The sequence below is a fragment of the Sus scrofa genome, chromosome 7, assembly GCF_054392235.1.
Source record: "Sus scrofa isolate SSC_HxYL_T2T_F1_AM1 chromosome 7, Sscrofa_HxYL_maternal_Yorkshire_Landrace_v2.0, whole genome shotgun sequence".
In the NCBI taxonomy this organism is placed as follows: Eukaryota; Metazoa; Chordata; class Mammalia; order Artiodactyla; family Suidae; genus Sus; species Sus scrofa.
Genome location: NC_139389.1, coordinates 21414657 through 21428560, shown reverse-complemented (window position 1 = coordinate 21428560; position 13904 = coordinate 21414657). Strand labels below are relative to the sequence as shown.

Genomic DNA, 13904 nt, shown 5'->3' with positions numbered 1-13904 from the left:
AAGGGTTCTAAGCAAAAACACTGGTGTCAAGGAAGCCTGAAAAGAAATGCTGATGCTGGGACAGGGTTAGTTCTTTGATTGTACCATTTAAAAATATTGGAAAATATTAACATGGGAAAAGTTCAACATGAATGTATATGGTAAAATTTTGTTACATATAAACTATAAATTTTTGTTGCGTATAAATATATATAAACATAATCCATCTCCATATTTAGCATACTTATATAGATATCACTAGGAAAAAAAAAGGCTGAAAGAACATTTCCTATGTTCAGGGATTATGAGTGATGGGACCCGTGCTTACACTTTGCTTTTTATCCCTTTATACTTTTCAGAGCGTGTATGTGTTAGGCTTGGGGTGGTAGGACGACAGGGAGAGTGTTGAGGAAGGATTGTGGCCTCTTTAATGAGCTGAATTAATATTCAGTGAAGAAAGTGACTCATCTTCTCTCACAGCCCACAATTCAGAAGAGAAGATTTCCACAGAGTAGGTGTGAAATACATATGTTAAATGAATAGAATCTAACGGAAAGGGGTTAAAAAACCTTAACTCTGATTTATCAAATTTTTAGGAAAAAAAAAAAGGTGACAGAGATCCAGGCAATGGTACCACGACCAAACGAGGCCCACGGGGACAGCCTAAAAATCGTTGGCCGGAAGTCGATGACGTCACATAGCGTTTTCAGGGCGGGTGGGGGCTGGCCCGAAGACTTCTGGGAAATGAAGTCTGGGCGCTGTGAGGACTGCGAGTCTCCGAGGTTTCTGGGAATTGTAGTTCTCAAACATAGGTTGAGGCAAAGTAAGGAGGGCCGCTTGGCTGGTTGTGGTTTGCTCCGCGGCGTCTTCCTGATGCCACCTCAGCTTTGGCAGGAGTGACTCTAGGCTCCAGTCTCACTTGCTACTAACGACGGTGAGAGGTCCAGTCCGTACGTCGACTTTGAGCTGCATAATGTCAGCGACTGAATCCGGAGGGCGGGGAAGAGGCTCTGCACACACCCGGGCGCTGTACGCGAAGTTTTGGTGTACGAAGTTTCCTGTGTGATATTATGTCTGAAAACTAGGTTTGGAGCCCTTGTTTGACAGCAGAAACAAGTAAATTTTAGTTCGTGGGTCTGGGCAGCACTGCAGGGATAGGTTAAGACCGAGAGGCTGAGAATACCGCCTGCCTGGTACTTTGGGAAACAGGAATCTCCCAGGCAAAACAAATCTAACTTTTTAGCCTGAGATTTTGGGGAAGAAGAAGGAAAGTTACATGAAGGACTATATCCTAAAGATGCTGGGATTGAAGTCATTTCTGATTGCTTTACCAGGGAAATTTAGTATTAAGTTTTTTGTTTCAAAATCTCAGAGAAGGATGTGGATAGCAGAAAGATGAGATTCAAGGGAAGAAGAAATCGACTCCAAAGGGTGGAAAAGCACAAAACGGGAATCTTAGAAGATACCCCTTAAAGAAAGAGCTTGCTTCAGGTTGGAGTCAGCGGAATTCGTGGGACCTCTTAAATATCACCCCCACGTCAGGTCATTCAGCCCACGCCTCTCTGTTAGGCTTTGCTATATGTGCCAGGATAGTCTTTGAAATTCGTATGAAAGTGCTTGGGTTTTCTCTGGTGGTTCAGGGGAGGGGACAATGTGATTAACTAATCTCCTTAGCCCACTTTCTGAAGATGTGTTCTCTTGTAGAGGAGGCATGTAGAACAGAAGAATGTGCTCCCTGGGCACAGATCGCTGAGGTTCAAGCCCCAACACAGCACACCATGTAGCCTTGATTAAATTATTTATCAGCCTCAGTTTCCTCATGTTTAAAATATGGATAATATTATCTTGGACATTTTCCCTAGGGTTTTGTAACAATTCAATGAATTAATTCCTATAAAGCTATAGAACCATGACTTATAAATAAGCTCTCAATATTAGTCATCACTTTATTGCTATAAGGTATTAAGAACCAAGCATTTTGCTCTTTAAGCATGTACACTGTTTTAAATTTCTTATCTGAGGAGTCTTGTGATCTAAGTGGAAATAATGAGGAAACAGACTCGTGCTAGATGACTGAGTGTGTGCAGGGTACTCTTGTATACAGTGGCACTGTTGGGGCCAGTAGCCTCATTTAATGGGTAATTCTTTTGACTACCACCACATGATGTTCCTGGTAACATTCTTCTAGTTTGTATCTGTTGAAGCTTTGTTAGATCTCCTGCAGAATGATTTGGTGCACACTTTAGAGTCAGGTAAGGTATTAGAAATTCAGGCTGTCCCAAATTTGTAAACAGAAACTCTTTGACCTCTGCATGGCCTGGAGAGAACTGTGAGTCCTAAGTTGATCATTGCATATTTCAAAACATCTAAAAAAGTTTTATTATGGTTTATTCTCATTTATAACATGTATAGGATTATGAACAAACATTTCTATGGAAAGGTAAAGTCTTAGCAAATTGCTTAGTATCATCTCCCTTCACACCAGGTGGGTCCTCATTCCAAATCCTTGCTGACTTCAGAATGGCAGCTATAGAAGCCAGTTGCACTGAGAATAAAGAGTTGGGCTCTCATATCCATAAGAGAATACATTTTCCCACATTGTTATGATGGTTTGTAAATCAAACACGTCAGGGATGTTATTCATTGTAAAAGCCTACAGAATTTGACCTAGCAATCCAGGTGCCAAGGATTATTTCTTTAGAAAATAATTTCTAAGTTGCTGACCTTTGGAATTTAACTTATTGGTAAAAGGGAGGCGCTTCAGTTTTTTCATTTTGGTGTGACAGTGACTAAGGCCCAGAGATATTCAATTATTTATTTTTCAATATATATTTCTTTTTTTTTTTTGTCTTTTTTTTGCTATTTCTTGGGCCGCTCCCGCGGCATATGGAGGTTCCCAGGCTAGGGGTCTAATCAGAGCTGTGGCCGCCAGCCTACGCCAGAGCCACAGCAACGCAGGATCTGAGCCGCGTCTGCAACCTACACCACAGCTCACGGCAACGCCGGATCGTTAACCCACTGAGCAAGGGCAGGGACCGAACCCGCAACCTCATGGTTCCTAGTCGGATTCATTAACCACTGCGCCACGACGGGAACTCCTCAATAGATATTTCTTAAACAACTGCTGTGTGCCAAGCATTCTTTTGTAACTAGAGGCACACAGTGAACCAAAGAGACAAATTACTTGCCCTCATGTTTGATTTAATTAGGAAGTTTGGTTAGAAAGATAGACTTTAATCAAATAACCATATAAGCTAGAAATTTTGAAGGAGCTATGAGGGCTCCCCGGAGTAAGTTACACTTGGGCTGAGAGCTGATGGATGAGGAGGACTTAATTGGTTGTCTTAACTGTATTTTCTTATTTTTTGTATTCTCTAGCATCTAGGGCCTAGCTGACTTGGGAGTGACTGTCTCTTCCCAGGATTAGTTAATTCCTACAGATATCAAAGAACTTGTCTCCCTACTGCCACTCCCCATGCCCCATGGTGGGTGTCATATGCAAACTAACCAATCCAGAGCCCACAACACCTCCACCCCACCTCCTCTCTCAGGCTTTTACTCTCTAGGCCACTATTCTCTGGTCCTATCACCCCAAGACCAGGTACCAGACAACTCAGAGCAACCCGCACACCCTCCTGAAAAAAGTCAAATTAACAAATCCTAAGCCTGCCTTATGTTTTCTTACTTGTACTTTTCCACAGAAACAACATTAAAGGCTATTGCCCATGTTTTCTTCCCACTCCTTCAGCCTCCTGACCAAACCTGGTGCATTCCAATGTGGCCCTGCATGACAAGGCATGTTTCTTTTAGGAACTGTGAGTAACAACCCTTTTCAGTGACAATTTATTTCCTTATCTGTAGGCCTCACCATACTTGAATCATAATAAAACCTATATTTTAAAACATAGGCCAAAAAACAAGATAGGGTTTTCAAGCAGAAGGACTAACATAGGTGAGTGCTTGGCAGCTCTGAAAAACCATGAGAAGGCCAGAGTGGCAGAGCACAAAAGTCTGGGAAGATGGGGAGAAGAGGCTGAAGAGGTTAACAAAGGTCTCTATAGCCCTTGTGAGTCATGTTTATAATGTTGATTTATTCAGATTGAAAACTGTGATTTTAGTTCCAGGCCACCTGAAAGCAGAGAGAAAAAATGAGAGATAGAGGAATCATGGCTCATCTCTGATGATGAGGAAAAATCAATTAGAGAATGGGCATTTTATTTGGTGAATCTGAGGGCTACAAGTCAAGGGGCTCTCCATGTATTTATTTTCCCTAATTTTGCCTCCTTGGAACCCTCTCCTTTCTTCAAGTAGGGCTTAGAGCAAGAAATGATTACCATCCTCCTGCTGGCCCAAAGCACCAGGCTTACCTGGCTGACTGTGGCCTCAGGTACTGCTCCCTGGAAGAGCCATGATTAGCTGGCTAGGCTCTGCACATGGAATCTCTGGTGGACCACGCTTCCAGAAGATGCCTGGCCGGCACCACACCTGCGCTTTCTTTGCTCTTTGGCCGATACTGCTTCAGAACGTCTCCACGGAAGTGGAAAAATGGCATTTGGATTGGTCGCTGGCCCCCCTCCAGTGGCTTATAGGAGTGGCCATCTTGGCCTTGTTGGGTGTAGCTGGGCCACTCAGTTGTCACCATGAAAGTCCAGGAGCACAGCCAAAGTGCAGAGCTTAGAGGTCTTACCTATGCCCCTCCTTCCCTACTCTGACCCGTTACTTGGAGGAATGGCCTAGGGGTCCCCATAAGGAGTGACAGGGAAGGCACTTGGCCTTTGAGGGAACTTTGCTCCTAATCCACCTTCCTGAAAAGGGTCCATGCAGAGCACCTCAATGTGGGCTTGTGCAAGGTCAGAGATTGTTTTGAAGACATTCCTCAGTGTGAGCTGAGCCACAGTGATTTGGATTGTATTGGAAGACCCTCCCTTTTTCTTTAGAATAAGTGTTCCACTCCTAATCAACTCTTTACCTTCTGACCCAACTTCCCCACAATAAATCCCAAATGTTTTTGGTTCTGCATTGACTTTAAGGATACAAGTTAATCATATCAGGCATTCAGCTTTTTAATGTTTTGTGTTCATGCTGAATGTGTATCAGAAAGTATTCCCTCCATGCCCATAGGTAGCTTACATGAAAGTTAATAACAGCAATTAAGGAACTGATGGTCCCTCTTGTTCCTTGCCCATATCTAATCACCAGTTTCACAGGATCCTTCCTTTACTGTCTCTTCATCTGACCACTGCTGTTCCCAATACCAGTATTCTAATACTTCAGCTTCCCACCTAGTATCTACTGCTGTCTCTCCCATTTCCAAACCACCTTGTCTCCTCTACCCGATTAATCTTCCCCCAAACCAAATTTTTATTACCATGATCAAAAAGCTCCTGCAATTCCTTCATTGCCTAGACGATTACATCCAAGTACAAACTGGTATTCAAGGCAGCCATCATCTACTTATCCAATTTAAATAAACTTTCTCATTTTTATTTCATTGAACTCCCTGCCACCAACAGTCCAGTTCATCTATTGGAACAAACAGGGTGTTTTTCTACCTCTATGCCTTTACTCACACAGTTCTTTCTCTTCTGTATCTTACCAGGCCCAACTTAAGAGGTCCAGTACTGGGGTCAAATCCTGATCCTTGGGTAAGTTCTTTAAAATCTATAAATTTCAGTTCCTTCAGCCCATAATGTGGTAAATTAAGTTATTCAAATGTGTGAAAGGAGCTTTTCTTCTAGCACCCAGTAATTACTTAATTATCTAATGTACACTATTCTCTTCTGCTCCTAACCCCACTACACCCTCCAAAAGGAATCTTCATATTTGCCTCTCTGATACTTCTACTATGAACTAAATATTTATTCACTAGAAAACATATTATATGCAAGATGTTGTAGAGAACATGTAATTTTTTGCTATCAAACGCATGGCATAATTACATGAAGACCAATGGAGAAATTCCTTTTAAATTTAACTATTATAAGCAAAGCCTTCCTTGAAGAATGGACATTTTCTCCTCTTCCAAATACAGTGTAAGCAAATGACCATCTCACTTTGATTGCCAGAATGCTCACTTTGCATCCCTACCTGAATAACTATATATGGCATGCCATAGGTCATGATCTTGATTTTCTAGGCGCTTGTTCCTTTCTCTAATGCTGATTTGTATTGTTTTTGGTTTTCTATTTTATCATATCTTATAAGCTGCCTTAAGTTCTTTTTGACACACAATAGAGTTATAGTAAAATAGATGACCATTGCCTATGATGGTAGTTAGAAGAAATATCCTCTAACTTATTTGATTGTGATCCTGGTTTTCCGTTTCTGTGGAAGTTACAGACTCTTCAAGGATGAGAGACTATAGGCAGATGTGAAATAACAGAATCATAACAATTAGCATTTATTGAGCACTTACTATATAATCAGGCACTGTTTTCATCATTTTATATGAATAAACTCACCTAGTCCTTACAACAGTCTCATGAAATGGAAGACCAAGAGGCCAGCATCCCAGGTGCTCTGAAGGAAAGTCAGTCCTAAGGGCAAATGTATATAATTCAAAGTAGGACTAAAAGGAACAAGATATTTATGAGATTATCTCACCATTCAAAAGACTAAAACAGCTGCACTATTAAATCAAGTCCTCCTGATTTAGATTAAACTAGAATCCATGCCTGCATTGAGCCAATAAAATGAAATTATTCTTTCCAACTCTTGCCCAAAGTCATAGAGCTGATCACTGTTAACCAGAGAAGTGCTGGGAGGTAGGAAAAGTGTGGATCAGCATAGAATCATGGATCCCAAAAGCTCACATTTTAAGGCATAAGAATGGCCAAAAGTGCCAATTCTGTAAATGTCAAGTAGGAAAAGGACTGAAAACTAGGCAGAGTTTGTCCTTGATGGATCAGCTTTATAAGAGTAGTGAGAGTCAGAACCAGAGGGTATAGGTTTCATAAAGTCTGTAAACAAAAGAAGTTTTAAAAATCAGGCAGCCACTTTTTTTTTAAGATAGTGGAGGAACTAAATGTAACATTTTAAGGATATTCTTTAGGGATGAGATAACACTAGGTTTAGTTAGGCACATTAGTATAACTATGGGTTATACTTTGAGGAAAATATGCTGCAGCAAAGAAAGGTGAGGGAGGAAGGAACAAAAAAAATCTGTTGTGTTAAGTCCAGAGACTGAATTTGCCTTAAGACTATATCCCCAAACTGGTGGGAAGTTTTTTGTCCTATTCTGAAGTCAGCTCCCTGCTACTGGAGCCAGCAAACATGAAAACACACACACACACACACACACACACACACACACACACACACACCAGTTGTTCAGGCCCAAGCTCCATGGAATAGATAAGGTGAAGGTGTTAGGAAGTTGTGTAGTCTAAGATAAGTTTGGAGCCCTTCAGAATATTAGATTTAATACGTTAGGTTTTTAAAGTCATCTCCTTGTTGGATTGATCACGTATTTGAGGATGTAGTTTACAAAAAGGAAGGCAAGCTAGCTTGAAACTGGCTTATAGCTAACTGGTAGGGAAGGAAAATTCAAACAAGTATATATGTTTCTTTTCAGCTGTAGGAGGTTATGCTGTGTGCTTTTCTGCTAATATTAATGAAAGCTCAGATATTACTCTTTAGTGTGAAGTTGCTGATGTCTGATGAGAGTTGAACTCTGACTGAAGGATTTCCCACAGTTATTACACTTGTAAGGCTTCTCTCCGGTATGGGTTCTCTGGTGAATAATAAGGGAGGAGCTCCGACTGAAGCCCTTTCCACACTCTCTGCACTCATGGGGCCTTTCTCCAGTGTGGATTCTCTGATGTTCAACAAGGGATGAGCTTCGACTGAACACTTTCCCACAGTCACTGCACTCATAAGGGTTCTCCCCAGTGTGTGTTCTCTGATGTTCAATAAGAGATGAGATCCAACTGAAAGCTTTTCCACACTCACTGCATTCATAGGGATTCTCTCCAGTATGTATCCGTTGATGCTGAATTATGGTTGAACGGTCACTGAAGGCTTTCCCACATTCATTACATTTGTAAGGTTTTTCTCGAGTATGAGTTCGCTGATGTTGACTAAGGTTAGTGCTTCGGCTAAAGGCTTTTCCACATTCCCTACATTCATATGGTTTTTCTCCAGTATGGATCCTCCGATGTAGACTAAGGTGTGTACTCCGGCTAAAAGCTTTTCCACATTCACTGCATTCATAAGGTTTCTCTCCAGTATGAGTTCTTTGATGTTCAATAAGGTGTGTACTTCGACTAAAAGTCTTCCCACATTCATTGCATTCAAAAGGCTTTTCTCCACCATGATTTCCACTGTGGACAGTAAGGTCTGATTGGTAATTAAAGGCTTTACCACATTCACTGTGTTTACAAGGTTTCCTTTGTGGAAAGGTTTTTTGGTGTTTAATTAAGTCTGACTTATCTTTGGAGTTTTTCCTAGGTATGGGCGACCTAGCTTCCTTTGGAATTTTCTGTTGTGTTTTAAGTTTTGAGCTTAGACTAAAGTCACTGGATTCAGAGCCTCTCTCCCTAGTGAAAATTTCCTTGAGAGTCATTGACACTTTCCTGATGGCTGTTTTCTCAAAAGAAGATTTCTTCTGTATAGTACTACATTTTGTTTGCCTTGATAACTGGCCCTCACTTTTACCGGCATCTTCATTCATAGAACGTTGGGTACTACTCCCTTGGAGACTTTCCATTGCTGCCCCTGAAAACTCTGCTTCTTCAGAAATAGCCTGATTGGTGTTGGTGCTTTGGTTCAGTTCAAATCTCCCTATCTGAAAGACATTTAAAGTACAAATGTCACCTGTGTCTAGTGTGGATAGCAAGGAAAATAAATCATAAAAAACCCAACTAATTTGCTATTCATGCACACTAGCAACTTAAGAGAAAAATAAAAATAGATAATGAAAGAGATGTAAACAAGGCAAGAAGAGATAACAGAGTTTTCATAGTGGATGCAGTGAGCATGGAGACATCAAGAAATATGGGTAGGGGATTGGGTAGTATAGTAATATTCCCAAGTGGAAATGAGCAGAGATAGCAATTGATGAACATAGAAGAGGGGATTATAAAGTAAAATGAGCTATTGGCTATGATAGCCAATTAGTTATGGTAAATGAGAGAAAGGAAAGGGATCAGAAGAGTAAAGACTCTCAAAGATAGAAAAGATAACCCCACAAAAATATGAAAAGTGAGGAAGACTATCAAGCTTGGATACAACCATTTTTTTGGAGATGAAAGAAAACAGAATTTCAGAAATGCTGTTACACTACTATCTCCACTTGATCCCCCAATCCTTCTTCCAACTAGTTTAGATATTCTTCTGAACAAGTCTACAACCACAGACTTCATAGGCTTATAGAAGCTCATCTTAATAGATCTTAACATTGAGTTCATTGAGGCCAGCTTGCTCATTTGACAGATGGAAAGCAGATTGAGTAACGTGAGTCACTCAACAAATTGCAAGAGCTTAGACTAGAATTCATGTCTGCTAAGTTTCAAATTGGTAGTCTTTTCATGATGCTACTCACCTAGATAGATATTTTTGGTTCACTTTCATTCCCCTCTTCAGCTCCCTGAAGATCCAATGTCTTCAGTTGTTCTTCTTCCAACTTGGTGATTATATCCAATTCACATGCTGGGATTCCTGCTGATTGGAAATGATTTAACACAAGGCTATTGGTGCTGGAGACACAGGGCTATTGAAAGCTCAACATTAGTGCTTTGGTCTATAGAAAAGATCAGAAGTAGAAAGGATCTCCTGAACAGAGAAAGAACTAGGATAGAATTCAAAGGAGAGAATCAATTTGAAATTGAGAGTTTACTCTCATACTTATTAATACTTTGAAGTTGGTAAAATATGCAAATTTCATATAAGATTATCTATAATTTAACTAATATATTTATGTAGTATGTAGACAAGAGTCCCAAGATATAGTTGTTTTTGCATTTCAAATAAACTCACAACATGTATAATTATATTATGCATTATGTATTTGTATATGTGACACCTGTGACAGACACACAGAAACTGCATGGGGGAAAGTTTCTCTATTGAAAAAATAAAAAGAACCCAACTATAAAAGGAGCCTAACTTGACGCCTCTAGAAAAGATCCTTTTTTGGTCTTTTCTCTTGGGTCTGCCCATTCTAAGCATTTTATGCATATTGACTCATTTGAGTCTCACAACAGTGAGAGGGGTACTATTGTTATTTCCACAATACAAATGAAGAGTTTGAGGTATAGAAAGGATAAGTAATTTGGCCCAAGGTCAAGTGATAAATCCTGGACTCAAACTCACTATACTACATCCTACTTACTGCTTCTCAACAGGCAGGGAAAGAATACTTGGGTCACATTTTCCATTCCTGTGGCCTGTAAGGGCCAAGAAACTAAACCTTGCTGATCCCAGGACACCAGCATGATCTTGACCCTCCAGAGCCATGGAGGTTCAGAGAGTGACTACCTCTGAGAAATAACTATCCTGGAGGCTGAAATAAGTCCAGCCACACTAAAAGCCTTAACTGTGTAAACTAAGGATTACGTTTCCTGGCCTCCTCTAAAGTGCTACCACAAAGCAAGTTGCTTCCTTGGTATACATCAGTGAAACATCAGATAGAGGCCCTATGGTATAAGAATTTACCAAGTAATTTGGACTTTGATCATAGCTCCACTGGTAGCTAAATAAAAACCAAGGAAAAATAACCAGTCTGGCTTTATATACCCTCATTTGTAAAATGAAGATGTTGGGCTTGATTGTTTGGTCTGAGATGATTCCTGGAATTTAATTTTAGATTCCCAACTCTGAGGCAGAGACCCATCTGCCTAGACTGAGGGGATAAGACTAGAATAAATAGACTTTTCTAAATCCCAGAGACATGTGAGAGCCTAAGGTCCATGTTTTAGATGACACCATTCAAGAAACAGGCCAATCACCTAATGATGAAATAGAGCAAGAGGTGCTGAGTAAGATATTAAAAGCAATGAGCAGGCAAACAGGGAATAGTCCCATCAGACAAAATTTACCACACTTACCTAAGAAGGAACATTCTATGAAAAGAGAAGTAAATGTGTCTCCATTTGGCGAGATGACACAAACTTCCAAAAAAGAAAAGACTCAACTTACACGGCATACAGATTTTATAGTGAGATAGAAAGTTGCCTTTCCCTCTTCTGCTTCCTCTTGGTTTTCTTTTTGGTCAAGGGCAAATCTGGGAATAACAGGTCTTATCCTAAGGTATCCAGAGTCACTGATCTAGCACTGTTCATATTGGGCCAGGTGAATGCAACCCTAAGTATTAAGAGGTAAAACAAATGCCCCAAAATAATTCCCCCTCCTCCAAGACACAAAGAAAATGACAGTAGACATTTATGTCTGGGTTAGTCCCCAGTTCTTTAACGAGAAAAGGTAAAGGATGGATTTGGGTCAAGTACAAATGCTCTAACCTCTCTAGGTGTTCTAAGGCATATAATACAGCTGGTTTATCGATTTTCTCACATGGGATGAGTTCAAAGGGAGTAGGCAGTAGACCCCTGCTTCTTCCTGACAGTCAAAACAGAAGGTGGAGATACTGCTCCATCATAGAGCTAAGCATCTCTGTGCAAGTCACTCACTTTTTAAAAAATCTAGTCCACACTATAAAATGGCATTACCAGGAGTTCCCGTTGTGGCTCAGTGGTTAACAAATCCGACTATGAACCATGAGGTTTTGGGTTCGATCCCTGGCCTTGCTCAGTGGGTTAAGGATCTGGCGTTGCTGTGAGCTGTGGTGTAGGTTGCAGACGCGGCTCAGATCCTGCGTTGCTGTGGCTCTGGCATAGGCCGGTGGCTACAGCTCCGATTGGACCCCTAGCCCGGGAACCTCCATATGCCACGGGAGTGGCCCAAGAAATGGCAAAAAGACAAAAATAAATGAATAAATAAATAAATAAAAAAAATAAAATGGCATTACCAGTACCGGTTTATCTTTTCTCACAAAGCTTCTGTGAATGCTACAAGGTAAAAATGGCAAAGCTTATCATAAAGAATATCATACACACAAAGAGATTATATTACTGCTGTGCTCACCTCAAATGAATTAACTTTTAAATTGTGATGGTGTACATTTAAGGAAAGACGCTCTCAGAGGATTTGTACTGCTGCTCTAGAGTGTAGACAGATGCATTTTTTTTTCTGCCTTTGGAGGATGCACATGAAATGGGGAAGACAGTTCTGGTAGATATGACAAAAGTCTTGGGGGAGCCCCCTAGATCTATTTTAGGGAGGCTAGGAGGTCACTATCTCCACAAGGTTAGGACCATACACTTATCCAGGTTTCATCCAAGAGGTTCCTCCACCACGATGTGCAGTGTTACCTCTCCCTTTTCTCTTCTTCATACTTTAGTTATATGGATCACCTTACTGCCCTATGGATACTGCATCCTTACCAAATCATTATTCTCTCCAGTATAGTGGTCACAAAGTACAGCAGCACCAGCAAACCCCATTCTTTATACAACTAACTTTCTAGCCCTCACAGCTCCGATCACCTCTTGTTGTCCTAAGCTGAAATTCTTTTAATCATGCCACTTCCTCTTATCATCAACTGCTGATCCAGGAAGTATTTTCCCTTGTATCTACTCCCTTCAATATTAGAAATTATCTCATTCAGAAGGAAGCAGGTGCTGAAGGTTCTGGAATAGGTCCTCTCTAGGTGCTTTGCTTTCTGGTATCGTGCTAACTGCTCCTTTACGAATGTAGAAGGCAGCAGGAAGGCCTAGGCAGTTTCTGTTCAACCCTAAAACGGAGGTGGTCAAGTCTCGAGGCCTACCAAAAGATGGTCTTAAGAAAGCAGAGTCCATAAAAATTGGCTCATAATCACAACAAATTCACAAAATTTGATACACAGAATTTGTCAATACTTCCCCCAACAAATAACACCTACTATATTCAAGTACTAACCCTCATCACCAGAACCATAAAATAACCACTCTCAAACTCTGTAACTTCAAGTAAGGTACTTCATCTCTGTGTGCTTCAATATTCTTATCTGTAACATGAGGATATTTATAGTACATTTCATGGGCTTAATGCGAGAATTAAATGAGTTAATGTAAGTAAAAACTCTTAGAACAGTGCCTGGCGCACAGTAAGCATCTGGGAGACACCCAAGTACAGAAGCCCCTCCTCGCCCAGCTGGAGCCGAGCGGAACGCAACTTTGATCTTTTCTATCTCCCAGGGGCTCACCCTGGGAATTATCACTGTCAATGCAGCCGAGGGACTAGGCTGTGCCCACGGCTAGGCGACCTCTGAGCGCTGGGCAGAGACACCGCGCCGGGTTCCAACCGCGGAGGCACCTCCCAGCCAGATCTGCGGCCAGGCCACCTTCGGCCCTCTCCCCGGAGAGAGCCGAGTGTCTCCGCACGACTGCTTGCCAGAGTCTCCAGGCCCACCCGTTCAGGCCTCGGGACACTGCGTGCCCCACTCACCGGCCGTCTCGGGCCGAGCACTGGGACACACCCTGGGTGGGTCCCGCCCGGGTGGGTCCCGCCCTTAGACGGAACCTGAGTGTGCAGGGCTTGAGGAAGCCGGAAGGATTAATGGGAAACCACTGTGTTGACCCGCTGCTCCCTCGCTCACCAAGTTTCCTGGGGATCACAGACGCTCTTCCACTCAGACCCCTGGTCGTATCCTGCTCGGTATGCGGGGCCAGTCATTGCCTGATCAACCGCCGGGACCTAATTCTCCCGGGGCAAATGGCCTGTTAGAGAACAGAGACGCTAAGGAGAGTGGGCAACATACTGGAGGCCGTGGCTCTGCGCCTGCGCGGGAGAGTCCGGAATCGCCCTGTGGTGCTCTAAGTTTCCCGGAGATTTTTGCAGAGCCATTTGCGTGGTGTGTGTGACGTTGAGAGATTGAGAAGCTGATGCTAGAG

General features: G+C 41.8%; 1 protein-coding gene and 1 long non-coding RNA gene across 6 annotated transcripts in view; one reads left to right on the top strand and one right to left on the bottom strand.

Moving 5' to 3' along the window:
- The first annotated feature begins 774 nt into the window (after nucleotides 1-774).
- LOC102159855 (uncharacterized) overlaps nucleotides 775-13904 on the top strand; it is a 33848-nt gene continuing 20718 nt past the window's right edge. Inside the window, exons 1-3 of one of the 4 annotated variants that reach the window (XR_014809840.1) lie at nucleotides 775-1025; nucleotides 3728-3794; nucleotides 5579-5624. This is a non-coding gene — a long non-coding RNA (uncharacterized LOC102159855). The remainder of the gene's footprint in view (nucleotides 1026-3727; nucleotides 3795-5578; nucleotides 5625-13904) is intronic. The other 3 variants (XR_014809839.1, XR_014809838.1, XR_014809841.1) reach the window with 3 other exon arrangements.
- On the bottom strand, nucleotides 6351-13795 carry ZNF391 (zinc finger protein 391). Of its 2 annotated transcripts, none has more exons than XM_021099817.2 (3): nucleotides 13610-13795; nucleotides 9521-9639; nucleotides 6351-8764 (listed from the first exon to the last, which is right to left on the bottom strand). In XM_021099817.2, the coding sequence occupies exon 3, from the start codon at nucleotides 8684-8686 to the stop codon at nucleotides 7607-7609; it is 1080 nt and encodes a 359-aa protein (XP_020955476.1). In that variant the 5' UTR covers nucleotides 8687-8764; nucleotides 9521-9639; nucleotides 13610-13795; the 3' UTR covers nucleotides 6351-7606. The 2 variants fall into 2 exon arrangements, with proteins under 2 accessions (XP_020955476.1, XP_013832955.1); XM_013977501.3 differs by having other exon boundaries at nucleotides 9521-9636.

Excerpts from the sequence above, each read along its gene's own strand:
- ZNF391 (XM_021099817.2), bottom strand. The coding sequence starts at position 8,686 with ATGGAAAGTCTCCAAGGGAGTAGTACCCAACGTTCTATGAATGAAGAT.